Genomic DNA, 26,347 nt, shown 5'->3' on the forward strand with positions numbered 1-26,347 from the left:
ATCTTATAAAACCTTGAAGACTTTTTACACCAGTAGTTCAGAGGTACAGCATTTCTCCTAAGCTAACAAAATTGTTTTCAGTCACTGCTTTGTCTCCATGGTGAATCTAACACAGGGCTCTCTACTGCTAACAAGGGTTACACAATGCTTTGTGGACTTACATGTTATACTATGTCTGTCCAACATAGAAAAGCCTAAAATGTTGGAGCAGGGCCTATGTGGAAATCTTTGTCTGTGATTCTAGATTTAGAGGTCACTTTCAAGAAGAGTGATAGCAAATGACTGAGCAATTAGGACACCACTTAGCACTACCATAATATTTCATTCTCTTCCAAGTGCTTTCATTTCATTGGCTCTTGTGAGTGTCACATCATTTTACCCCGTGTAGTAGGCAGGATTTGGGCTAGGAAATCTAGACACTGAGTGGTGAAATATTTGCCTTACCCAAAGTCCTACAGCTAATCTGAGAGAAGTCAGCCTGAAACCCAGATCCCCTGAAATGCCCCTGGAGCTAGTGTTCTCTCTGCTTTCCCTTATGTGGTCCATAGAGAAGCGTATTAAGGCAAAATCTTGAAGTATTTCTCTTTCCTTAGAACTCCTAAGATGGTAAGTTTGGAAGAGGTCATAAGATCGTAATGCAAACCTGTATTGACAGAGCAATGTGAATTTGGGGACAGCCGGAGCTATTCAGTGCAACTATCTACGTAGCTCAGTTTCATTTGCAGTTAATTTGATCTCTGGTTTTTACTTCACTTGCTCTTGGTTGTTAACCGCCCCTTTCCCCCATACTCTAATCATCACTAATTGATAGGGGACTGTATTGCTCTTAAAGGTCTTTAGAGAAAGACATTACTATAGCCTCCATTCTAAACTCATTTTTAGAGAAATTCATCTGTGGCTCTTCACCTCATAGCATGTTTTATTTGATTCAGGTTACATTTGTTTCAATATAAATGTGTCAGTTAAGTCTATAATTCAAAAAGTTTTATTGAACTTGTGTGCCCAGGTCTACTGGATTTGTGAAGTATAGAAGTAAGACCCAAAATTCAGTTCTTGCCCTCAAGGAGCTTATTGCCTGGACAGAGTATGATTGGATAATTCACATTTTAAAAAAAAAAACAGCTTCTGTAGGTTAGAAAACAGAGCAGAGTGAACTGGAGTTTGCAGGGAAGGCTTCCTGAAAGAGAAACATCTTGTAGAAGCCTTGAAAGATGAATAGGGTTCAAGCTGGTGAATGTAAGTCAGGTCAACCTAACAATTGTATAAAAAGAAACCCCACATGTGATTTCAGTGGCTTAACAAAATAGTGGTTTATTTCTTGCTCACATCACAGTCCAATATGGGTTGTCTTGTGGATGGGAGGAATCCCTGCTCCAAGCAGTGACTCGGGGAACCAGGCTGCTTTCATCTAATGGCTCCTTATTTCATTATGCCTTGGAATCCTCCACTGGATGCTCTGCAGCCAGCCTGCCTGCATGGGAAGCAGGTGATCCATATAGGAGCTCAATGGAGGCTTTCCTAAGGACCAGGCCTACAAGTAGCATCCATCACTTCGGCCCCATCTAACCATAGAGGAGGCTGGGAAATTTAATCAACCTCTAGTCTCAGAGAAAAAAATAGGCAGGATGACCTGAATACATAACATTGTCTCTGCCATACTAAAGAGGGAGGGCTTTCTGAAGAAAGGATGAGGAAGAGAAGGGAGGCAGAACAAGAGCAAACTTGAGTTCTGCTCGGACACCTAATTTTCTGGTTTGATTTGAGTAAATCTGATGAACTTGGCACAAATTCTGAGCTTTGATCTTGGTGGGAAAAAAACAGGCTGCATTCTTAGTAAGTATTGTATCATCAGTCTTCCAGGTATTTCATTTTCCAGTGATGAGACTCACAGCTAGATTTGATTATCTTTGGTTTCATAGCACATGTACCAAGACATAACTTTTTTAATGGATTTTACTTTTTAGAGCAGTTTCAGGTTTATAGAACAATGTAGCAGATTCTTCCTATACTGAAACCAGTGTAGTTATATGTCATTATGTATTTGTTTATACCCATAGAATGTACAGCACCCACAGTGAATTCTAAGGTAAAATATGGACTTTGGGTGATAATGATGTGTCTATGTAGGTTCATCTGTTGTAAAAAATGTACCATTCTTTTTTTTAAAGATTTTTTAATTTATTTTTAGAGAGGGAAGGGAGAGAGAGAGAGAGAGAGAGAGAGAGGGGGGGAGAGAGAGAGAGAGAGAGAGAGAGAGAGAGAGAGAGAGAGAGGGAGAGAGGGAGAGAGAGAGAGAGACATCAGTGTGTGGTTGCTGGGGGCTGTGGCCTGCAACCCAGGCATGTACCCTAACTGGGAATCGAACTTGCAATGCTTTGGTTCACAGCCCACGCTCAATCCACTGAGCTATGCCAGCCAGGGCTAAAATGTACCATTCTGATGTAGGATGTTGATGGGTGTTATGGATGTGTGGAGACAAGGGATATATGGGATATCTCTGTACTAAGACATAGCCTATTTTAAAGATTTTATGTATTTATTTTTAGGGGGAGGGGACAGGAGGGAGAAAGAGAGAGAGAGAAACATCGATGTGTGAGATACATCAATCAGTTGCCTCTTGCATGCCCGCCCCTAACTGGGGACCTGGCCTGCAACCCTGGCTTGTGCCCTGACTGGGAATCAAACTGGTGGCCTTTCAGATTGCAGGCCAGTGCTCAATCCATTGAGTCACACCAGCCAGGGCCCAAGACATAATTTTAATCTCAGTGCTACACTGGTTAGATCTTCTCTGCTTACAGCAACCTCTTCACTGATGAGATAGTCTTCCTGATTATCCTATACTAAGCATCATAAATTAACAACCCAGGGAATAAACCCAGTTAAAAGATATTATTCATTTGCCCTATACTATACCTTTATTTAAAAAAAAAGATTCAATGCATTTAGATGGGACATGATCTCTTTGGTTATACTTAGTTTTCCCTAGAATCTAGATAGCCTAACATGTGACCTATCTTACAAGTTTGTGTCACCTGCCTAACCCCTGGCGACATATGAATTTGTGATCCATATTTCTGGGCCCTCCCTTTTATGTGGTAGATCATATGATAATAGTCAAGTCACAAAAATCCTGATCACATGGAAACTGAGTGCTTTCACAAACTCACCGGCTTTGTGGGGATGAAGCCACGAACTATTTTTGAAGAATAATTCTGAAGAGGTCCAAGAGATCTACAGGTATATAAGAATGCTTAACAATATTTTGGCAGGGATCATGGATCACTTTGACACTCTAACAAATGGAGTGGACTATCTCCCCATGATAGTACCCATACACAAAACCTTCTGCAGATAATTTCATGGAGTTTCTGAAACCTCTTTGTACACCACTCCTGTGGTAAAGTGATTAATAGCCTCATTTAAGCTACATGGGATAGTAATTAGAGAATTAACATTGAACTCATGAAAACATGATCTAGATCAAGCATTTGCTAGGTAGGTAATGGGGAGTTAGTCATTCAACCTTTGAACCTCTATTTCCTCATCTAAAAAATGACATTAGTAATACCTACTCTACAAGGCTACCGTGATGCTTAAATGAGAAAATGTATGTAAAGAATGTAGCACAGTGCCCTGAACAACATAATTCAGTTGGTTCGTGGACCAAAAGGTCATGGGTTCGATTTCTGGTCAGGCACATGCCTAGGTTGCCAGTGTGGTCCTCATTCGGGGCATGTGCAAGAGGCAACCAGTCAATGGTTCTCTCTCACATTGATGCTTCTGTCAGTCTGTTTGTCCTTCCCTTCCCCCCTCTCTCTAAAATCAGTAAGCATTCCTCAGGTGAGGATTTAAAAAAAAGAATCTAGGTCAGTACCTAGAATATCATAGTATTCTCAGCAAATGAAAATCGGTACTATTTAGTGATATTAGTCATCCTTCATAGGTGTTCAGTGGTGCTTACCTGGATTTCACTCAAGGCTCATTAGGCATTCAACATGATTCTTCAGATTTCTGCTTACATGTCACTTAGTTTGAGAGATCACTTGTGACCTATATCCCCCCAGCACATCCTCCAAGTCTACACCATGACACCCTGGACTTGCCCCAAAATAGTGCTTATCTCAAGGCATTGTACCTGCCTGGTTGTTTGTCCACCTTCCCTACCCATTTCTGAGCTCCTCAGAGGCAGTGCCATGTCTGTTTTATACTCTGCTCTACTTTCAGTACCTAGCACATAATAGGTGCAAAATCTATCCAGAATAAATTAATAAGTAAGGAGGGAAGGTTAAAGCCTTGAGACATCAGAAGGAGCTGAAGAGAAGGTAAATGTTAAAAACTGGCCATATCTATCTTTCTCTCAGAAATCTTGGTTAACTACCCACAAATCTATTGTTCTTATGATGTCTCTGAAGCCCTTTAAAGTACCTTCTGAGTCATGAAAGAAAGAACATTCCAGTCAATAGAATATTTGTTTGAATGCTTAATCATTTTAATTTGTATTTAAATTCTTTGGAAACTGACCTTTACTGTTTAGAATATATACGTACATCTTTATTAAATAATATCTGATTAAATAACTCACAGCATTCACTAGTCATGCAGTGTTACAGTGAGTTTATTAGAGTCTCTTTTTAAAGAAATCCTGCGCTCATTGTTAACCGCACAGTGAAATCGCCTCAGCTGGTCATTAAGCTCTGCTTCCTTCCAACCCTAGTGACACACAGTTATTTGTAATCCCTCCAAGTTTTACAAGCTCCATTTAGTGACTGCCTAGCAAGAGAACTTAACAGGCTTATTGTGCAGAAGTAACTTAGCCCTTTCTGATCCCAGTGGGTAATTAAGTAGATGGTCATCAGATCAGTTGGAGAATGGACTTTTCTGCCGGCTGGAGAATTTCCATATAGATCATGCATATGATACCAATTTTCAGAGAATTGAAATGCACAGAAACAAAGCAAAATATTTGAATCTGTCTTTGATTTGATGGGCGCTTTATGATCAATGGCTAATATCAGTTCCACATACAGCACTCTCAGTATCGGAGATTGAGCTGACACCATATTGCACGCAGGACATTCCCTGAAAGTTTATGTTAATCATTTATCTCTGTCTCATAACATTAAAGAACAGATTGTGACAAAAAAAAAAAAAGAAAAAGAAAACAGTATTTCAGCTTTCTGGTTGGTAGGGATATAGATGGAGAAAATTTGATGACTACTTTCCAAAGCTTATATTCTGAAAGAAGGTTCATTTTTAATATAGAAATAATAAAAATGTAGGTGGCCTCAACAGCCATAATTTTTATAAATTACAGACATACCCGTCTGCCAAGATTTGAAATTGGCATTCTGCACAGCCAAAAACTCTGTTCTTAGCTGTCATCTAATTTGGGATTTTAGCTACTATTTCCAGGCTATTAATCTTCACATCTGGACTCCAGTGACCCCACATCAGGATGCCACTGCTGCTTCAGTATTGATCAGTGGCATCCTCTTCCCCAATAGGTGATAAATTTATTAGTAACCATCTGAGCTGTCCCAGCTTTAGGCAATGGTCTCCTTAAGAATTATAGTATTTATTCACTGGAGGATAATAAGACAAGGGAAGAAGTCAAATAATTTTGCCTGTAATTTGCAGCTCTTTCATACAGACTTATGCTTCACACAGAAAAGAGCCTGCAGTTCAGATATTATATAATGTCCTCTACTTTGCATAAGACATTGTGAATAATTTTTTTTTACAAGATGCACTTTATTTATGAGCAGGTCTCTCCATAGAAAGAGCTTGTTAGAGCTTAATGCTGATGAATGGAGACAGCAACATTCACACTTCCAGGTTATGGTCTGTCAGTGCTTTCATTATATGCACTAATTTACAAGGATTTATTTATTTTCTCACACATGTAAAACTGTGCTCCAAGCAAAACATGCTGTCTGGGCGTCTCAGCCCAATGTTTTCCTTGATAGAGGTAAGTGGTGTGGGGACTCAAGCTGTCGTGTGTCATTCTTCCCACCTCCACCCCCACCCACCCCGCATCACTACCTAAACTTATGGTAATATCAGAGATCTATATATTTTTGCTTGCTCAAAAAAAAAGATACTGGTGAAAATATTAAACCCTGGAAGTACTTCTCTCAATGCAATTTAATTCCTTTCTTATTGAAAGTGCTCACGAAAATGCTGTCAGCAAGCACATCAACAGATGTGGCCGATGGAACAAAACATAGCCTCAACGTTGGGTACAAAATTTTGGAAGCCTGGATACAACAATATCCCCTCCCAAATAAAAGTCAATTGAATCTGCAGATCGTGCTAGCCCCAGATGGCTTTATGTGATCTGAAATCGCTCACATCCCTATCTCTGAAGAATGAAGCTTAAAATATACTGGGCATGTACCACCTCCTCCTACTCAGTCCAACAGACAGTAATAGATCATACTTCATCGTCAACATCCCTGTGCTATACCAGTACTCCTTATGGGAGGAAAACCACCCCTCTCAAGTAATGGCAAAAATAATTCTTTTTCCTACCTAGGATTTTAAATTTGGTTTTTAACCTCAGTGAAAATTAAATACCCCTTCATCCTCACCAGTGAGGAGTTGGTAAAACTAGTTGTTCTGGGAATGTGTGTGTGTGTGCAGGTTGGTTCATGTGTTTCTTGGCTTGGTTGGTGGAAGAAAATGAGAGGAAATGAAACTATGTACAAAGAAAATGTGCCCGGTGCTTTAATAAGCACTTATCACACAATCCCTCAAAGCCCTTTTTCCTATTTCTTTTTCAATTCCAAATGTAAATGTAACCCAATCAAATTTAATTAAAGAGTCTCAAGGAAAAGGAGTGTTTTAGAATTTGGATGATGATAAAAGAAATTGCTACACAAATATATGAAAGGAGAGTATCTTACAAACTGTCAGCCAAATAAGCCCTGAAGGCCAATAGTGAGTATGTAATAAGTCTCATCTGTGGAATTCAGCTGATATGAACAGAGATAGCAAGTTCACAGTGTTTAGAAGTTCACAAAAATGAAAAGTGGGGAAACCATGTACACACCAGGATTATCGTGTCAGGATCAATACAAACTTCACCCTGATGGGGATGATGAGTGTTTAATGAACAAGAAACAGTATCCTCCCTGGTGTCAGCATAAAGATGTGTAATTACACGCAAATACAAATACACTAGTTTCTATAGGAATCTACTTCTCTATGCCTTTTGTGAAGCTGCTCCAATTTTCAGGGGATTAGATTCTCTAAGTGTACTACTACCTCCTAGTTAGAGCAACACTTTCAGAATATTCTTAGTTTTACTTTCCATGTACTTGGATTCTTTGTCCTTTGGCCCTCACAAAACTTGACACAGTGACATCCAGTATGTGTTTGGTAAAGAACTTATGAATTCACACTCTTTGAGCCCATCTACTCTCAGCCTTTCTTTCTCCAGACTTGAGTCTTGATCTTTCAGCACATCCTCTTATAACAGCAAAAATGTAAATTTCACACTCAGTGCTATTTACAGAGGTCACAGAAGGTGATCTCAAATTATATGCCTGCCACAAACCAGACCACATTCTAGGCATTCGGGAAATTGATTTTACCAAAACACAAACAAAAAATAAAATGTAGATTTATCCCTCAGTTCATCCTCAGTCCAGGTTTTCTGGAGATTAAAGAAATATTCATGTGTTACAATCCTATGACCTAACCCAATCTTAAAAGTCTATTTACACACCTCCTTAAAGGTCCTTATGCCTCTAGGAATGATAAAGGGGCTTATTGGCATGGAATTCCCCTTGTTTGGACATGCTGGTCTCCTTGGGGAATTCACCAAAACATAGATGACTTTAGAGGCATTCCGGGAAGGTTCAAATGGATCTGTAACTTTTATAGATGTTAAGGATTAATACTGCATGAGGAACATCAGGATTAATCAAAGTACATCATAAAGCCGAGTCTTAATAATAACCTCCTGCCAATGAATTAGCTCATCTAAAAGCAGTTTATTAAGTTAGGTTTATAAACTGTCTTTAGATGAGTTTGCTCTTTGCCAGGAAAATTACTATGTGTATGTGTATGCACTAAAAGAGCAGGCCTGTTATCACAGATGTTCCTGATTTTAACATACATTCTGAGTTTCACAAGGTCTGCATAAAGGAGAGGTGGGAAAAGACAAAAAATTGTAGACTAGTTTTAAAGTAATGTCCTGTAGTTATTTCAAGAGCACTGTCAAATGCACCAAAAGAAGCAGGAGTTGAACTGTATGTTCTTTTTATGTGTCTGCCACTTTTTAAGTGTATTATTTCCTATACTTACAACAACCTAGGCTTGAGTAACCAACTCATCTCAGTTTGTCTAGTACTGTCCCAATTTTAAAACTGAACACAGCCTCAGTCCCAGGCAAAGCAGGACAGTCAGTCACCTTCCCTAGATAAGGCAATTAAAGGTGTTCTAAAACCAATTTCCAGTGTAGAAGGGACGGGTGTGAGTGGGTTTCCCCCACAGCACCCACAAGCAATTCTTGGACACCAGCTGAGTATCCTAAAATTACACTCAATTCTGACACTATCTACCTGCAAATAGCATCAGATCCCACAGGTTAAGGGCTCAGTCCCACAAGACTCCCTTCTACCCCTGACTTCAGACACCGATAGCAAGTCCAGCTTCTGACCAGCTGGGCTATAAATCAGAGGTTCCAACAACCCGCAACTTGGGTTTTATTAATTTGCTAGAGCAACTCACACAATTTGCAGAAACATTTTACTTACTAGATTACCAGCTTATTATAAAAAGATTTAACTCAGGAACAGCCACATGGGAGAGATACATAGGGCGTAGACATGGGGAAAGGACACGGAGCTTCGACACCCTCTCAAAGTGAGCCACTGTCCCCAACTTGCCACATGTCCACACAACCAGTAAGGTGCCTGAACCATGTCCTTTTGGTTTTTTATGGAGGCTTCATTACATACACACAATTGATTTAATTGGCCAGTTGTGACTGAAGTCAATCTCCAACCTTCTAATCACATGATTGGCTCCATTGCAAGCCAACCCATATTTACATGAAGTTCAAAGCTAGCTCATTAACATAACAAAAGATATTTTTCTCTCTCACCACTTAGGCAATTGCAAGAGTTTTAGGTGGTGCTGCTTGTTAGAAATGGAGTTGAAGACCACATATATATGTCTTATATCAAAATAATATCAGATAATCTTTTCCATATTTTAACAAATTTAGAGAGATAAATTTCTGCATCAAAGTCACACATCAATTATAAGTGGTATATTCAGTGTTAGAACCCTAGCCTTCTAACTGCTATTTTTTTTTCCCAAGAAACCAGGCTGTAGTTAACACAGTGAGTAAAAACTACTGTGAAAATTTTATTGGCTTTTATTTTTTCTAGAAGTTTAACCATTCCCTTTGTGACTCCATAATTTTTCCCTCCAACTAGCCCCCCCCTTAATAGATACTACAGAGATAAAACTCAGTTCAGTTTATCAGGATTATTACAAATGCCTTGTTAACTGAGTGTGAATTGATAAAAATAATTTTAATGCTTTCCAAGTCAGTTATTTCTAGTTCAACTATGAAAATAACCAAGTAGCCTATGCATCTGCACCCTAAAAGAAATATAATACATACTACCTCCTTTGCCTTTTTGCATTTATCTTGAAGAAGTATTTATATTTTCTGTTTATGGGGGTAAGCAAGTGTCAAGAGGATGGAAATGTAAAACTGGACAACACAAAATTATTAGAACTGGCTTTATCTCCACTTGTTACATTTTGTCATTTCTTCTCAATACACAAAGAAGAAAATGTGTGCCCGAACAGACCTCTCCTATTACTGTCTTATCTGTGCTGAGCAAAATTGAATCCATATGTCTTTAAAATGATTTTCCATTTCTATGGTTTTTTTCAAATTCTCGATCTTGGTGAAAATGTGACCCACTAGCCTCCTAATGCTCATTTGCTCTTTCCCAACAGGCATCACAGTTGATAGGCATGGATTCATTTACTTTGTGGATGGGACTATGATTCGGAGAATTGATGAGAACGCTGTGATCACCACTGTAATCGGCTCCAACGGTCTAACTTCCACACAGCCACTGAGCTGTGACTCAGGAATGGACATCACTCAGGTAGGTGCCACTGGTTCTCAAGCGTTACCACCATTTGGCATCATGGAAATGAAGAACCATTTTCTCATACAAAAATTAGGTAGAAAGGAAGCCTGGGGAATCTGTTATAACAGCACATAGCAGAAGTTCCTCTCTATGCCAGTTACTTTTTTTCCTCGTCAGAAAACCTCAGTTGGGAGAAAATGGCAAGCTAGGATGAGAGTAATGCTACACGGAATGTTGGCATAAGAATTGAAGTCTCAAATTTGAATCAGTTAGAGGGCAAGGCCAATCGCATTTGTTAAATGTATTTCTAGATATATAATTTTATTATTTTTAAGTAATACAGTATCTCACATTTGGGAAAGTACTGACTGCTAAACTCTTCAGAAATCTTTTAAAATGAATATATGAGCATGACTTGTTATTTATGTGCCTGCAAATAGCTCTTTCTAGGGCATTTGAAAGTTTCATTAAGTAAAAGCAACATTTCCTTCAAGATCTATTTTATATGCATTTAGGAAAGCTTTATGCCAGTGAGAATAAAAGGGGAATTCAGTGTGAATCTCATGTGAATCCAAAATCCTGATTTTACCACAATTCTACAAAAATAGGATTAGACATGTAGAGAGATTGTGGAGCACACAACAGAGTCCCTGCACCCTGTGGATGACTTTCTTAGTCTTCAGAAACAAAAGGTTGGTATTTAAAATGAGGGAAATAGACTAGACATTCCCAGAGGGCCTGTTAAGCTCTAATATCCCATGAATCTGCAACTCTGATGAAGTTGATTATTAGATAATCTTTTCAAATGACTTAGAATAGAAATTGGGAGTTTTAGGATGGATTAGTGTATCAGGGAGGATGGTTTTGACAGCAAATAATAAAACACCTATCTAAAAGTGGCTTAAACAATAAAGTTTCATTATCTCACATAGTGAGGTGACCAGAGGTAGGCAAAGATGCCAACAGATTTTCTTCTCGCATCACAATGGCCAGAATGTAGTCACATGCCCATGCCACGAGCAGTCACTGGCAAAGGGGAAATGAGATCTCCAAAATGGATTCAAACCCTCTGGATCTGGATCACCATCCCTGACCATGTTGCTATGAATACCTAATTCTTGAACCAAAATCAGGGTTCTGTTAACAAGGAATGAAGGATTGCTCTTGGATAGGCAGCCAGCAGTATCCTCCACAGTTAGGATATTCCTGTTACTTCATTATTCAGGGCACCTGAAAGCTAGCATGACAAGGGAAAGGAAGTGAACACATCACCCAGACATCTTGCTTTAGGCATTAGCTCTAATATCCCCTCCCATCTCCATTCCCCATGCTCACACATCTCTGTAAAAGCACTAGAAATGTGCCTATTGGGGGGTTTCTTCTCCATGTGCCCCCACCTTACCCCAGAAACTCAGAAATTAGTCAAATAATGGAGAGTCAACTATAAAAATAAAGTGGGTCTTGGGAGGACTGGAAAACAGACAAAATGAATGAACGATTCTTAAGAGAGATTTGAGTAGATCAGGCTATCAAGTCCCAGAGCAATCTAACTATGATGCAAAATTCTACAGACAGAAGGCAAGGAAAAGGAGCATTATTTATGGCAGTAAGGAAGGGTGTGAATGTGTTTATATAGAGGAGGGGGACAAGAGAGAGAAAATGCACATATATGATTCACTTGTAGGATATTTTTAACTTAAAATAGCACACTTAGAGTTGCAATCAATCAACTCTAAACAGCTTATCTGTTTCTGTGTGGGAAAGTTATGATGAAAAGAGAATTCTTCATCTAAATTCTTCATCAAAAAGTCACCACAAGGAGGGTTCTTTTTCACATGACACTTTACAAGACATAACTGCCACCATAAAAGCGAGCTCATCCCTTTCAGCTTGCGATGTATAGTGCAGTCCATTGAAAAGGGGCCCTGGCAACCAGGAGACAGAATCATATTTTTCCTGTGACATTTCATTCCAAGCCTCAGTTTCCCTGATATCCCTGTCCCTTTTCCTTATACAAAAGATTCATAAAAACAGTAATTTCGGGGGATGTTGGTAGGGGAGAAAGGCTTCACATCCAAACTACTTGGCAGCTGTCTCTGCTACTGTCTATCATCTCCTGTCCTGCCCTTAAAACCTCCTAAAAAGTAGAATTTTTTTCTCTTAGGCTGGCAGAGAACGATGAATCCATACTGATCTCTACCTTGGTGCCCCAGTGATAACCTTCCATCTTTATTAGGGGCTTGCTTCCACAGCTCCATTCCCTCAGTCTGGCATTACCTCTGCTGATCCAAATCCCACTCCCCTCCCTGCTCACACCTCATGTCTTCTATGAGAACCTTCCCTGATGGTACTAGTCCTCCCTGCTGTCTCATTCCCTTACTGAAAGTTAGTATCACCACATTTAATATGTAATCTATTCTCCGTCACCCAACTGTGTATCCAACTAGTCTCCCAAGGTAGCCTGCATGTTCTTTGGATGTGCATGTAAGTGCTCAGTGGGTACAGTTAATATATATGCCAATATCAAAAGGACACTCTGGTGCAAAGACTATGGAGAAGTAGAGAGAGATGAAGCTAGAGAGCTAACTGGGGAGTGTATGGGAAGGACATTGGATGCATAATAGAGTTTCAGTTTTATCCAGTGGTCAATAGGGAACCAATAATAGCATTTATCAGGGAAATGCATTTTTAAAACTATATTAAGCATGGAAATGCATTTTTCAAACATCATTCTAGCTGTGGTAGAGAGAATCAAGTGGAAGAAAACAGTGTCAGAGGCAGGGTGATCACTTAGGAGGCAGATTAAGTAATATAGGTGTGAAAGGGACAAAACATATCAATGTATACATGATGAGTGTATTTTCAAGAGACTTCCCTACAAATTAAATTGCTTTCCAATGTTTCAGGAGGTTTTGGAGGGTGGATAGTCAAACGATATTTCTTTGGGATACAATTCTATGATGACACTGACCACAAAGTTTCTCAGCTCTGTGTGGTTACTTGGGCAAGCAATGATAATTGCCAAACCTGAAGTATCAACAGTGTAGATTAAGAAGGCTAGGAACATTGGTAAAATGTTGAAGCTAAAAGCAAAGAACTCATTGACTGACTTAATTTCAGCATAAAAAAACTATGTATCTGCTGGTAACATTCCCTGAAAGGAAGGACACAAGAGAAGGTGAAGCAGGTTTGGGTAAGAGTTGGATAATGGAGTCATTTTGGGGCATGTGTGAGGTGGCTGTGTTCATCCAGGTAAATATTGGTGTATCTGGGAGGCAGTTTGATACAGGTCTGTAAAACTCAAGGCCTAAAATGAAGATAAGATTTGGGATTTTTCATTTACACCTGATAATGGCAAATAGTGGAATTGATGAGATTTTCCAGGGAGACTATATAGCATTTAAAAAAAAAGAAGTTTTGCCCTGGCTGGTGTGGCTCAATGGATTGAGCACCAGAATGCAAAGCAAAGGGCCGCCAGTTTAATTCCCGGTCAGGGCACACACCTGGGTAGCAGGCCAGGTCCCCAGTAGGGTGTACACAAAAGGCAGCCACACACTGATGTTTATCTCCCTCTCTTTCCCTTTCCCTTCCCCTCTCTCTAAACATAAATAAATGAAATCTTTTTTTAAAAGAGGACGTTTAAGGCCAAACTCCTAAGGGCGTTGAACACACCATGTAGTGTACAGATGATGTGTTGTAGAATTGTGCACCTGAAACCTGTATAGTTTTGTTAACCAGTGTCACCTCCCCCAATAAATTCAAATAAAAGACCAAGCTCCTAGGAATATCAGTATTCAAGAGATGGCTGGGGAATGAGAGTCCACAGAGGAGACTGAGAGGAAGAGTCCTGACAGGTAGGAGGGAAACCAGGAATGTGTGTGGTCTAAAAGCCAAGGGAGGCAATCTTTGAAAAGAAAGGGAATGGTTAATATGAAATGCTGCTTAGAGGTCACGTAAAATAAGGTGTTTTTTTAAGAAGCCATTTAGTTTGACAGCATTCGTGACTCTGATAACAGTGCCTTTGGTAGAGTGCTAATTAATTGGAGTCAGATTGCAGTGGTAGAGTAGGAGGTGAGGAAAGGGAGAAAGTGAAAATAGATCACTCTTTTGATATATTTCACTGGGAAGGGGAGGTTTTGGCATTGAAGTAAATCAGTCCCCATGTGTAGCACAGGTGGTCAAAACTTGGAGAACACTGACTGAAATCAGATGGGTGAGTGAATAGAGTGCCAGAAGCCAATGTGTAATGCACCTTTGCAGATGCTATATGGCCGGAATTTCCCCTGTCTGTGTAGACAACTGTGGCAAATTGGGGACCTATGTCTCTCATGACTATACTTAAGAACATGGGCTGTCATCAGCTAGAGGGAAGAAAGCTGAGTACGGAGCTTCAAAACGCCTTCCAAAAACAGAGCCCCTGTTGTTTATAGTAGTACTTACCCTGATCCAGCTGAGCTTACAGTGTGCTCAGTTTCATATATCAGTAAATCAAAAACATTGATGGGTGAGGGTGGAGACAGATGTCTAAATGAGAGCACACAGATTCTGCTGACAGGACCAGATTGGAGAAAAAGAGAGGCCTCTGCTACAGCATGAAGCTTTTGATCAGACCTTATGAAGAGCTTACTGATTCTAAGGCTGTGTGGCAGCATCATACATTACCACAAGATCTTATAGAGTGCCCACCTTTTGAAACTTTGAAAGCAAATATTGCTTGGCAGTAATCTATGAATGCTTGAAATACATGCCTCTTGGAGTCAGGGTCATGGATCAGCTGTTTTTTCAAGGTCCCTTCCAACTCGGTGAAGGCTTCTCTTCAGAAATATAACGCAGTTCCTAACATTCTTTGTTACTTTCCCTGCATTTCAAAACCAGAAATCCCCAATAAGGAAAGCGGGAAGTGATGTGGACAATGGTCCTCTTTCTCTTTCTTGCTTTTATCTTCTGCACTTTTCTGAGGCAAACCTGAGCCCCGGGAAGAACCAGTCCTCAATTGTCTGCCCTGATCTTCAGCATACCTTGATGTTCTCACTACAGTAATTCTTATAGTAACCGCTGCCACTTACTGAGAACTTACTATGTGCCAGGAACTATGGTAAGCATCTTATTCACATTTTATCTACACAACCGAACCACCCTTGAGAAGTATAATTACTCCCCACCAGAGGAGAAAACTAGTAGTCAGAAAGGTTATGGATTGTACTATGACCACAGAGTTATTAAGTGATACAGCCAAGATTCGAGCACAAGCTTTCTGACCCCAATGTGCATTTTTCCAACTTCTGTATTTCCCATATCATTCTATGGGAAGATGACCAAATATTGTATTTAGTAGGTGACAAATGTAATGTGGTTTGGTTGAGGAATATGCTGCTTATTCACAGAATGTGTTTTCAGTGGCGCTTAGGAAATAGTTTAATAAAATCTAATCATCTCAAGAAATGAAATTTGCTTTGACAATAAAATCAGCCATTTGTTCAAAATCAATATCTTTTTTTGATTTACTGAAATGTGAAACTGAACTCTCGGTATAAACTCTGAAGCATAACTTCCCTTTGTAAGCACTGCTATAAACAACCAGGCCTTTCACTTCAGGAGATGAGTTGATTATGAAGAGATTGGACTCTTTATTTCCGTTGCTGCTTTTGAATCATCCTGCTCTGGTAACTCACTTCCATCTCGTGCCTGACTAGAATGGAATTGGGAGTTAAACCAGCTCTCTTGGTGCGATAGCAGATTTGAGAATTGATTTACTCCTTGGAGCCCACCTAATGTGCTCCCCCAGATCAGCCCTATAGCAGATGTGTAAGCAACAGGGACCCTCTTTAATGGCAAATAATCCTATTGACCCATTGTTCCTAAGGTACACACTCCGAGGTGTTTGCCTACCAAGGGTATCCAGCCCACAGGCTGATGCCACCCGGGATGGCTATGAATGCAACCCAGCACAAAATTATAAATTTACTTAAAACCTTTTTTGGTTCATCAGTTTTCATTAGTGTTTGTGTATTTAATGTGTGGCCCACGACAACTCTTCTTTCCCAGTGCCTTCTTTCCCAACCTCCACCTAAAATGCTTCTTGTGACAGGGAACTCACCACCTCCCCCAAGCAGCTCATTCCATCTCTGAATGCCTCTGACTAATGCAAAACTCTTTTGGGATCCCTTTAACTTTTTCTTCCCGTTTAACTTTCACCACCTAGTCTTACTGCAACTCTTCAGGCCCTGTGTCATGAATTTAACCTGTTTTCTATGAAATAAATGTATTAGTGAACCAAGCATTATACTAGGTATTTTCATATGTTATCTTATTCAACCCTCATAACAATTGTTCAAGGTATTATGTTCTCCTATTTGTAATAAACATGAAAAACTAGGTTCAGAGACGTTAAGTAACTTTATTAAGGTCACAGAGTTGAAATTTGAACCTGGTCGACCTGACACTGAAATCCAAATTTTTTTCCCACTGACTACTATATCAAAATGCCTCCTCCATGACAGCCTTTTCAATATACGTGAACAACTCTCTCAGGATTCCTAAGTCACATCCACAATTTATTTAATTGTAACTCACTTGGAATAGCTTTGACTTTCTTCACCATTCTCCCCACTCTTCTCTGTATACATTCCCATTCTATCTCTTAGAAACATGTTCCATCTATATCTCTTTGAAAATGAGGCTTCCAGAAATGAATACAATAATCCAGATGTGCTCTGACTAACTCAGAAGTAGAATGGGGATTGTGACAATCCCCTTTCTGTATTTTCTGTTTCTGTTCATTTTACCTGGTTTACAAAAGTATTTTGCCACAGAATGTTTACTTCGGACAAAATAAGTCCCCATTTATAAAGCTGATGCAAACCGCAGATTCAAACAAGTAGTATCCCAGGACCTTTTCTATTCAGGGTTACTCCCACCCAATGGTAGGTCTCATAGCAACCCCCCCCCCCAAGGTACTTTTACATAATGCTAAGGAAATAAAGAGCACAGGTTAAGAAACCACAGCTAAACTTTAATTGGATTTTTAGACACTATTGATATAATTACAGAGGACTAAAAATTCATATGTCCCTCAGCCCCATCTCCCCATCTTGTATTTGCACACTTGGTTATTTGCATCATAGTGAGGGATCTTACATTACTCTGTATTCATTTCCATCTTATTAGATTCAGCCCATATCTTTTTATTCTTCTGCTCTTATAAAATATCTTCACTATCCTTCCCATCCTTATATCACTACAGATTTGATGTGTGCCTTCAATATCTTCACCCATGATAAAATTGATGGATAGATGGACCCAGATGAAACTGTGGCACCACTAGCACTAGTTTCCTGTTACATTATGAACACATGTGTTTGAACTATCACCTATGTGTTGTGTGAGTCATAGCAGATCAGGAAATCCACATAATAGTCTATGACCAGAATTTTTTTTAAATTAAATTAAATTAAAAACAAAGGGTAAGTAAGTACTGTTTCATGAAATTTTCATTTCAATTGTATATCCCAAATAATGGTATAAAATACATCTTACCGAAGGTCACAGTCAAAACAAGTTTGAAAGCCACTACCCTCACTGATATTTCCCCCAACTTATGCACAAAAGTATAATGAAAAACCTTACGAGGTTGATAATTTTGTTTAAAGGGAAATAAGAATCCCTTGACATAATTTGTTTCTAGTCATAAGATCCATAAGCACCACTCCCTCATCTGAGAACTAAAAAAATAACTGTTTAATAACAAATTCAAGGGCCTTTTCAAATCAACATCAGATTCCCTCCATGCAGTTTGTGGTGCATGTCTTCTGATTCTTCTTGAAGTCAGAACTATATTTAACCATCTGTAATCTTCTAGCACATCTGGTACTACTCACTACTCGTCAATAATCACCAGAATGTCTTCTAAAAACACATTTGCAAGCTCTCTGTAAGAAGTAATGATTCCTGTCCAGGAAGCTTGAACTCTGTCTAAAAAAAGTTAACTGCTCTTGGACTTTTGTAACTTTGAATCAATGTTCTTTGTGGTCATTCTTCTCAAACAGAAAACAAAACTCTCTTTCATCTATCAGCATATACCACCTGCCCCAAGCAACAGACCTCTGCCTTCCCTGGTTGTCTTCTGCTTTCTACATAACTGAAAAGCCATTATCTATTGTTCATAGAATGTTTTGCAAGCTTCAGATAAACTAACCACAAGTGCATAGAAGAGGAAATACAAAATCTCCATGTCAATTCCACTCTATCAAGTGGGTTCAGCATTTTCTGTTGTTTCGAAAAAATCTGTATAATAACATCCAGGCATGAAAAGTTACAGCAAATAGAGAAGAAAGAAAAGAAAAGAAACAGTGGTTTTAGAACAGAAAAGGCACCTTCTTTTTCCCCTTCCTAAAACTCTTGCCTAATGTCTCTCATTGTCTCTTCCTCTCTCCCCTGCCAACCATTTCATGTCTACAGAATGTCTTCCATTACCCTGAGTGATACGGATGATATTGAAACTCAAGTTCTTCAGGGGTTACTTGCCTTTCTTTGTGCACTTCCATCACTCTCCCATGTGCACAATGAAAGAGGACAGAATTAGATCTTTCAAATGAAGGCCATGATAAGTGAAATTCCCTGCAGGGACAGACTTCTGAATTTTGTGAGGCTCTGTAGGGAATCAAGAAAATCTGAATTATAATAAGTTTGCTTGAATAAAGGGATATCCAGGAGGGAAAAAGAAAGTTTATTTTAAAAGTCCTTGCCACCAGAGATGAAAATCTCACCACCTCCACCACCAGCACACCATCCCAATACTTCAGTGACTGTGGAACCTATCTCACTGTCAAAGCAAAGAGGTCTGTGGCCGCAACCCAGATCATTAAGACAGAGGGGTATCTGGTACAAGGAAGGGGTAAGTTTCAGGTAAACATTAAGACAAGGAAGGTGAAAACAAGTTATTTGAAATATCTCTAAACACTTCTGTCGGGGCCAGCAATATCAGTGGGCAGCAGGCACAGCTAGGTGGGAGTAAAAGAAAGGTGACAAAAGGATGAGAGAAGATTAGGGACTAGAGAATAGCTCAAACAGCAGATTAATAAGGCCCATGGGTCAGTGGTTTGAAACCAAAAAAGTTATTTGGTAGCCCTGGTGCCATGCATTTACTTTGTCCTATTTGGTCATTGTTAGTTTAACCAACTGAGTCAATCACTTCTATAATGACCACTAATTAATGGGTGAGATGGCACTGAAATTTATACCAGGATAAATGAAATTTGACATATATGGTACATATACTGGAATATTATACAGCCTTTAAAAAACAAAGAAATCTTGTCACATCCTATAACATGGATTAACCTTGAAGACATTCTCCAAAATGAAACAAGCCAGTCAGAAAAAGATAAATACTATAGGGTTCCTCTCATATGACTTATCTAAAATAGTCAAAAGCACAGAAACAGAAAGTAGAAAGGTAGCTACCATGGGGAAAGGAGAGAAGACGTTAGTGTTTAAGGGGTATAGAGTTTCAGTGCTAAAGGATAAAGAAACTCTAGAAATCTGATGCACAACAACATGAATATACTTAACACTGCTGAACAACTGTACACTAAAAAAAAACAACAGTCCATATGGCAAATTTAATGTCATGTGATTTTTTCCAATAATAAGAAACTCATACCAACCAAACTTCCAATGAATTTTCCCATTTTCTTTCTCTGTTCTTATGCCTGGACATCACTGCAGACGTTTTACTGCTCAGCAATTGGTTGTTGCAGGAGTCCAAATGGAAACATCCTAAATCAGCAACTTTCTGCTCTATTCATTTCAGCCACATGCACTCAGTCAATGCACATCAGTCACAGCCAGTCCCTCCCATGGAGCCAAAGGCTCATACCAGAAATGGGGAAATGGGAGTGGGGGAAGGTCTAGTCCCTGCAAGGCGAAGAGGGAATGCAGTCTACATCAACCATGGCATGAAGATGCTACTAACTTAGCCACTCTCTTCTCAAAGACCTCAATATTTCAGTAGCCTTAAATGTGAAAGTATTTAAATTAGAAAGTAATGACTATTGAATAAAAATGAGCATACTTTCTAAACAAATGTGCTTATCACCTTGGAAGAGTATTCATTTCTTCTGGAGTACTGGAGTATATTTTACCAAACTTATCTGGACATATGCCTCATCACTCATTTCCCTTTGATCAAGGTAGCCTGTCTAGTAGAAAGAACATAGACAATCCTGACTGTGATTCCGGATTCTACCATTTATCAATAGTGCAACCTCGGGCAAGTTACTTAGGGTGTCTGTGTTTGAGCCTCCTCAATAGTAAAAAGCAGTATAAAAACACAGATTGTCTCCTAAGGTAATAGTTAAACAAAATAAAATAAACATGAAAGAACTTTGGTTTTAAAGTGGTCTTGCAACTGTAAATTGTTGGTATTGATCAGGAGTGAAAAGAGAGGTCATATGGTATTATATGTAACCTTGGCTCTTACGTGTTCATTTGCCACAGCGGTTAGATGGATGGCATATGGAAAGAAGGTGGCACAGATCTGATCTATATAGCAATCAAAGTATGTTGTCATAGATCCTGAGATGGCCGTTAATGTTGTTCAGACTCTGATTTGACAGCAGCTCCAAGAATCATTCAAAAACATTTTCCTCAGGAGTCCCTGGTGGCTCTCTAGTGTGCTCACCTGTAAATGAGTGATCTGTTACAGTTTATAACTAAAAATTACATAATAATGCTAAATAAGTACTCCTTTTAGTTACCATTTCTGTATTTTAGACAAAGAACATCTATTTTTGCTCATTTGTTCTGTTCTTTTCTGAAATATGGCAGTATAGAAAAAAATGTTAAATCGTTTTTGTCTACTCCTTGACCCAGAAGAGGTTTTTCTGTAATTTCAGATTCAGCACTACAGCTGGAAAACAGACACTAGAATTTTAGAGCTGGTTCATTATTCCTCCTTATGAGGCTAATTTAATAAATGACCCAATTGTTGATTGAGTGTCCTCACTTTTGTTAAATACAAAAGCACTTGGAAAAGTATGAATTGCTTTACAAATGTAAGAAGTGATGTAGGATGTTAATTGTCATCTTCAGGAAATATTTTCTCTTGATTCATCACACACTTACTAAAGTAGGAGGACACAAGAACAAAATAAGTCCACAAGGTGGTTATTCTGATAGTGTAATATCTGTGGTTATCAGTCTCTAATTTAAATTCACTCCTGGATAATGTCATTTACTGCTCATTCAGTCCAAACCTACTCTTCTCGCACTGTCGAATGCAAGAGAACACCTTCTGGAGCTGCAGAGGAGAACCAAAGTTTTTTTCTAACCCTTTATAGAGGGTGCCAGAGACAAAAGCAAGCCTTTAGGGTAGACTCTTCTTCCTAATCATACTAGTATAAAAGGTCAGTAAAGCATATTGGTTGGGAATGCAGACTACCTGGGTTTGAATCCCAGATCCACCACCTGCGGATGTGGGAAAAATTCTTTACCTGGAAATGGGAAATGATGCTACCTTCCTCTATGGGGCAGTTGTGAGCATTAATAAGATCATACATATATCATATATATATAGATATGAGGTATATATATCACTTAGCAAAATGTCAGGGTCATAGTACTTAATAAATTAGTAGTAGCAGCATAGTCATGCTCCAATTAACAATAAGGATATGTTCTGAGAAATGTGCCATTAAGTGATTTTGTCATTGTGTGAACATCACAGGGTGCACTTATGCAAACCTAGATGGTATAGCCTACAACACACCTAGGTTATATGGTATAGCCTATTGCTCCTAAGCTATAAATCTGTACAGCATGTTACTGTACTGAATACTGTAAGCAGTTGTAACACAATGATAAGTATCTGTGTATCTAAACATATCTAAACATAGAAAAGACAAAGTGAAAATATAGTATAACAGATTAGAGAGAGAGACTCCAGTCAAGATGGAGGTAGACATGCTTCATCTCCTCATGCAACCATAGAAAGAATTACAACCAGATCTCAAAACCAATAACACCCAGAACCATCAGAAAATTGAGCTGTATGGAAGTCCAACAACCAAGGATTTAAAGAAGAAACATTCATCCACACAGGTAGGAGGGGTGGAGTCACAGGGATGAGCAGAGAGGTGGTGTGGTACCAAAAGGCAGCAGCAGCAGTGGCAATGGAACACACAGGAGGGATACCTTGGAAGTGAGCAATCCCAACCCCAGGCCAGACCACACAGCCCAGGGTTCCAGCACCAGGAAGATAGATCCCTGTTACCTGTGACTGTAAAAACCTATAGGGGTTGGAGCAGCAAAAGAAACTGCCAGATTTTTGTTGCTTAAAGCACCAGCGTGGTCTTAGAACATATGCAAATCCACCCACTCTAGGATTCACCACCAAGGAAGCAGCTGGAAGGGCACCAGTCACACACAGGAAGGGAACAGAATGACTGGAAACAGGGCAAGCACCAGGCAAACCTCCAGAAGCCAGGTGGCAGCATTGTGCCTTCTCGGAGCCCTACCCACACAGACACAAAGCAGCGAAGTGGGTTGCCCAACCCTCAAAATGACCTACAGCTCCACCCCACACAATTAACAGGTGCCTTTCCTAAATAAGCCATACTACTAAGACAGGGAGTAAAAACAGCTCTACCTAATATGCAGAAACAAACACAAGGAGGCTGCCAAATTGAGGAGACATACAAGTCCAGGAAGCACAGAGAGTCCCAAACCAGTTGGACCCAAAGAGAATGACACCCAGACACATCATAATTAAAATACCAAAGGTTAAAGATAAAGAGAATATCTTAAAAGCAGCAAAAGAAAAGCAGATAGTTACCTACAAAGGAGTTTCCATAAGACCATCAATGGATTTCTCAAACTTTGCAGGCAAGAAGGGACTGTCAAGAAGTATTCAAAGTGATGAAAAGCAAAGACCTACAATCTAGATTACTCTATCCAGCAAAGCTATCATTTAGAATGGAAGGTCAGATAAAGTGCTTCCCAGACAAGGTAAAGATAAAGGAGTTCATCACCACCAAGTCATTATTACAAAAAATGTCAAAGGGACTTATTTAAGAAAAAGAAGAAGATCAAAACCATATATATTAAAAAGGCAACAAATTCACAACTGTCAACAACTGAATCTAAAAAAGCAAACTAAGCAAACAACCCGAATAGAAACAGAATCATAGATATGGAGATCACTTGGAGGGTTATAACCTGAGAAGGGGATAGGCTAGAATAGGGAAATTGTGCAAGGATTAAGAAATATAATAAACATAATTGGTAGAAACTAAATAGACAGGGGGTAGTTAGTAATAGTGTAGGAAATGGAGAAACCAAAGAACTTATATGCACAACCCATGGACATGCGCTAAGGCGAGGAATTGCTGGAGGGAATGGGGGTACTAGGCAGAGGGGGCAAAGGGGAAAAAATTGGAATACCTATAATAGCATAATCAATAAAATATACCTTTAAAAAAGAAGGAAAAAATTATAGAAGCATTGTAATCTTATGAGAATCTTATGGGATCACAGTCATATATGGAGTTTGTTGTTGACTGAAATGTCATTATGTGGCTCATAAGTATAGTAGTGTTTGACCTTCCATTCACAGAGCAGAGAATTGAACTGATAATTTATAGAACCAAGATAAAAAGGACCAAGAAGAAGTTTGGAACTGCTATGGAAATTTTGTAATCTTTCCATCTGTCTTTTGTACATAGGTGTACCTTTTATATATAGAAAGAGATATGCATATGCCTACAGATGAGTTTCGTGGGGTGTAAGAATCATGTGCTCCAGAGACTGGTCTTAACCCTCTGTGACTCTCACAGAATGTTTCATCTGCCTAATGCTGATGTGATGCTCCATCTAAATCACTTAGAGGATGTTCACTATAATCAGTGAATGATGCCCCAAATCTTTCATTTTCTTTCTACTTTCAAGAAGTGTCATGCTGACTATAGAGCTAAGGCTGGAATGTAGTGTGAGTTTCAGACATCTGTAATTTGAGGTGTATAGATTTTAAGTCATCTTCTGTCTACGTGAAATCAAGAGGTAAAGGAGCAGCTTATTCAGTGGGTGGTCTGCAACCATCCTGGGTGTGTCAATTTCATGAAAAAATTAAATATGAGAGCAGATAAATAAGGCAGAGTTTATCTAGGTCAATATGAAACATATGACTCTCTCAAGACAAAACAGAGAGGCTTCCAGCTAAGCGGGAAATCAAAACGAAAGATGAGATATGACATATTCATAGGAAGAAAGCAGTGTCCTAGAATTTTTGGACAAATTTTAGCTTATGAGTTGTTTTGTCTATCCAGTGACCTTTCTTTCTTTTATCAAGATATTCAGGTTGCAAGCATGTCAATCATTTTTTTAATTCAAATATATAAAAACCCAAATTTGACAAAATAATAAACTTAGAAAAGCATTGCAATAGTCTTTCAAATATCATTTTCCTCCACCAAGTTCATTTAAACTCTGTTTTTTAAGTGCAGTTTTTAAGCCTGCATATCTAAGGTGAAATCACGATTGGAGTACAATAAATAACCTGTTGTCAGAGACATTTGCATTGCTCCCTCCAAAGTGACAGCTCAGGCTGTTTATATAAGAAGTAGGGAGGAGCAGGCCAACACTTTCAACTCCAGCAGATCCAAATGCCACTGAAATGTCTGCACACAAGCAAGTAGTCAACATTGTCAGGGGCCTTAAAATAAAAGTCAAGTACCATGCTCAATGCTATATCAAAAACATAATTTATCACATAAATGAAACTCCCTCAGCAGTGTCTTCTTTCCTCACAAAGGACAGTGGCATATTGGCTCTTATTAAAACTGTTAAGCAATAGAGGAAAAGCCTCTTCAAAGTTCAGGGAGAATCACAAGATGCAAAGCTTGCAAACTTTGAAACCACTCAGTCTTCCACGCATTGGGCTCAGCAGGCGCCATGACCTCATAAACCTGAAGCTCTCTAAGACACAGAAATGCCCAGTTGGTAAATTCAGTGGTTACCATCTAGGGCTTATATGACCAATATCCTGGGCTAAGTCATAATGTAGGCCAGTTAGCCTAACTACATTTCAGACTACACCTTTAAACATTATAGCCCTACTCTATTAACTATGGGAGGATAAAGTGCATGAGTCAGTGCCAGCACATCTTTATGAAAGGGAAACACAGTTCAAAGGGAAAGTTCTGTTGAGTGTCATCAGGAGTGTCATCTTTTCATGTGAAAGTTAGTGTGTTTGAAAAAGTGCATCCAGGGACATATAAAACATTTATGAAGAGGCTCCACCTGGTGAGAAGCCTTTATCTTGAGAGCCATAAGAAGAGCAGGTGTTCACTTGGTCCACCTCAGAATGCCCTTCCAACTTTACATCAAGAAGAAGATTCTGAAGGAGCAATACCAATGTCTGACAAGGAGACTTGAAAAAGGGAATGTAAGAGATATTTAGTAGCAAATCCCCAGTGTATTATTATTTATAAGCAAATTGTAAGCCTATGGGAAATGTCAGTAGCCATTCTTCTGAACCATTGAGTATGGAATTCTGTCTTCAAAAGGTATATGGGAGAGTGGCATAATTCACAAAATCATCCTCAAAAATCACAAGATGGGAAGTTTCTGGAAAATAATGACATCAACATGGTTATTCCAGAGAGTTAGAGAAACTCTGGACAGAGCCAGTCATAACCAATTTCATAGAGTCCAAGCCCAGTGAATTTATTTCATGTGCATATTTTCTAGACATGGCAGCTTTGTGGGCTTGTAGATACGCAGAGGATGCTAGTGACTAATAAGTTCTCTGGGGCCAGTGCGGTCTTTGCTGGTTCTTGTTCCCCTTTGTTAGTTTTCTATTACCGCTGGCCCGCAATGGGTATTGTAGTCTCTCTGTCATTGTATACAAGTTCATGCTATGAAGATCAGTCAAGATCCAGTCAGAAAAACAGAAACCACATTAGTTATTTTAGCAGAGAGACTTGAATATAGGAAATGAGCTGCAGAGGTGTTAGAAGGTTGAAAAGAAAAGACAAATAATATCTGAAGATTGAAAAGAAAAATAATATCAGCAGCCACCACCTCTCAGGCTGGGAAAACAAACAAAAGAGCTTGGAATTGTCAGAACCTACAAAGATGGAGGATTTATTGACTCCATCAAGGTGGGACCTGCTCCTCTGAGAAAAGGATGCCAGCTAGCTGCTTCAGGCACCTTGGAGGGGTCACGA

The 26,347-nt window shown here is 39.2% G+C and overlaps 1 protein-coding gene across 1 annotated transcript in view; it reads left to right on the plus strand.

The window, feature by feature from the left end:
• Positions 1–26,347, plus strand: part of TENM1 (teneurin transmembrane protein 1) — a 703,022-nt gene that overhangs the window by 623,208 nt on the left and 53,467 nt on the right. Inside the window, exon 24 of the mRNA XM_045852186.1 lies at positions 9,985–10,139. Within this exon, the coding sequence (XP_045708142.1) occupies positions 9,985–10,139 (155 nt within the window). The remainder of the gene's footprint in view (positions 1–9,984; positions 10,140–26,347) is intronic.

Source organism: Phyllostomus hastatus, unplaced genomic scaffold (assembly GCF_019186645.2).
Source record: "Phyllostomus hastatus isolate PE091 unplaced genomic scaffold, TTU_PhHast_1.1 phas_contig_90, whole genome shotgun sequence".
Classification (NCBI taxonomy): Eukaryota; Metazoa; Chordata; class Mammalia; order Chiroptera; family Phyllostomidae; genus Phyllostomus; species Phyllostomus hastatus.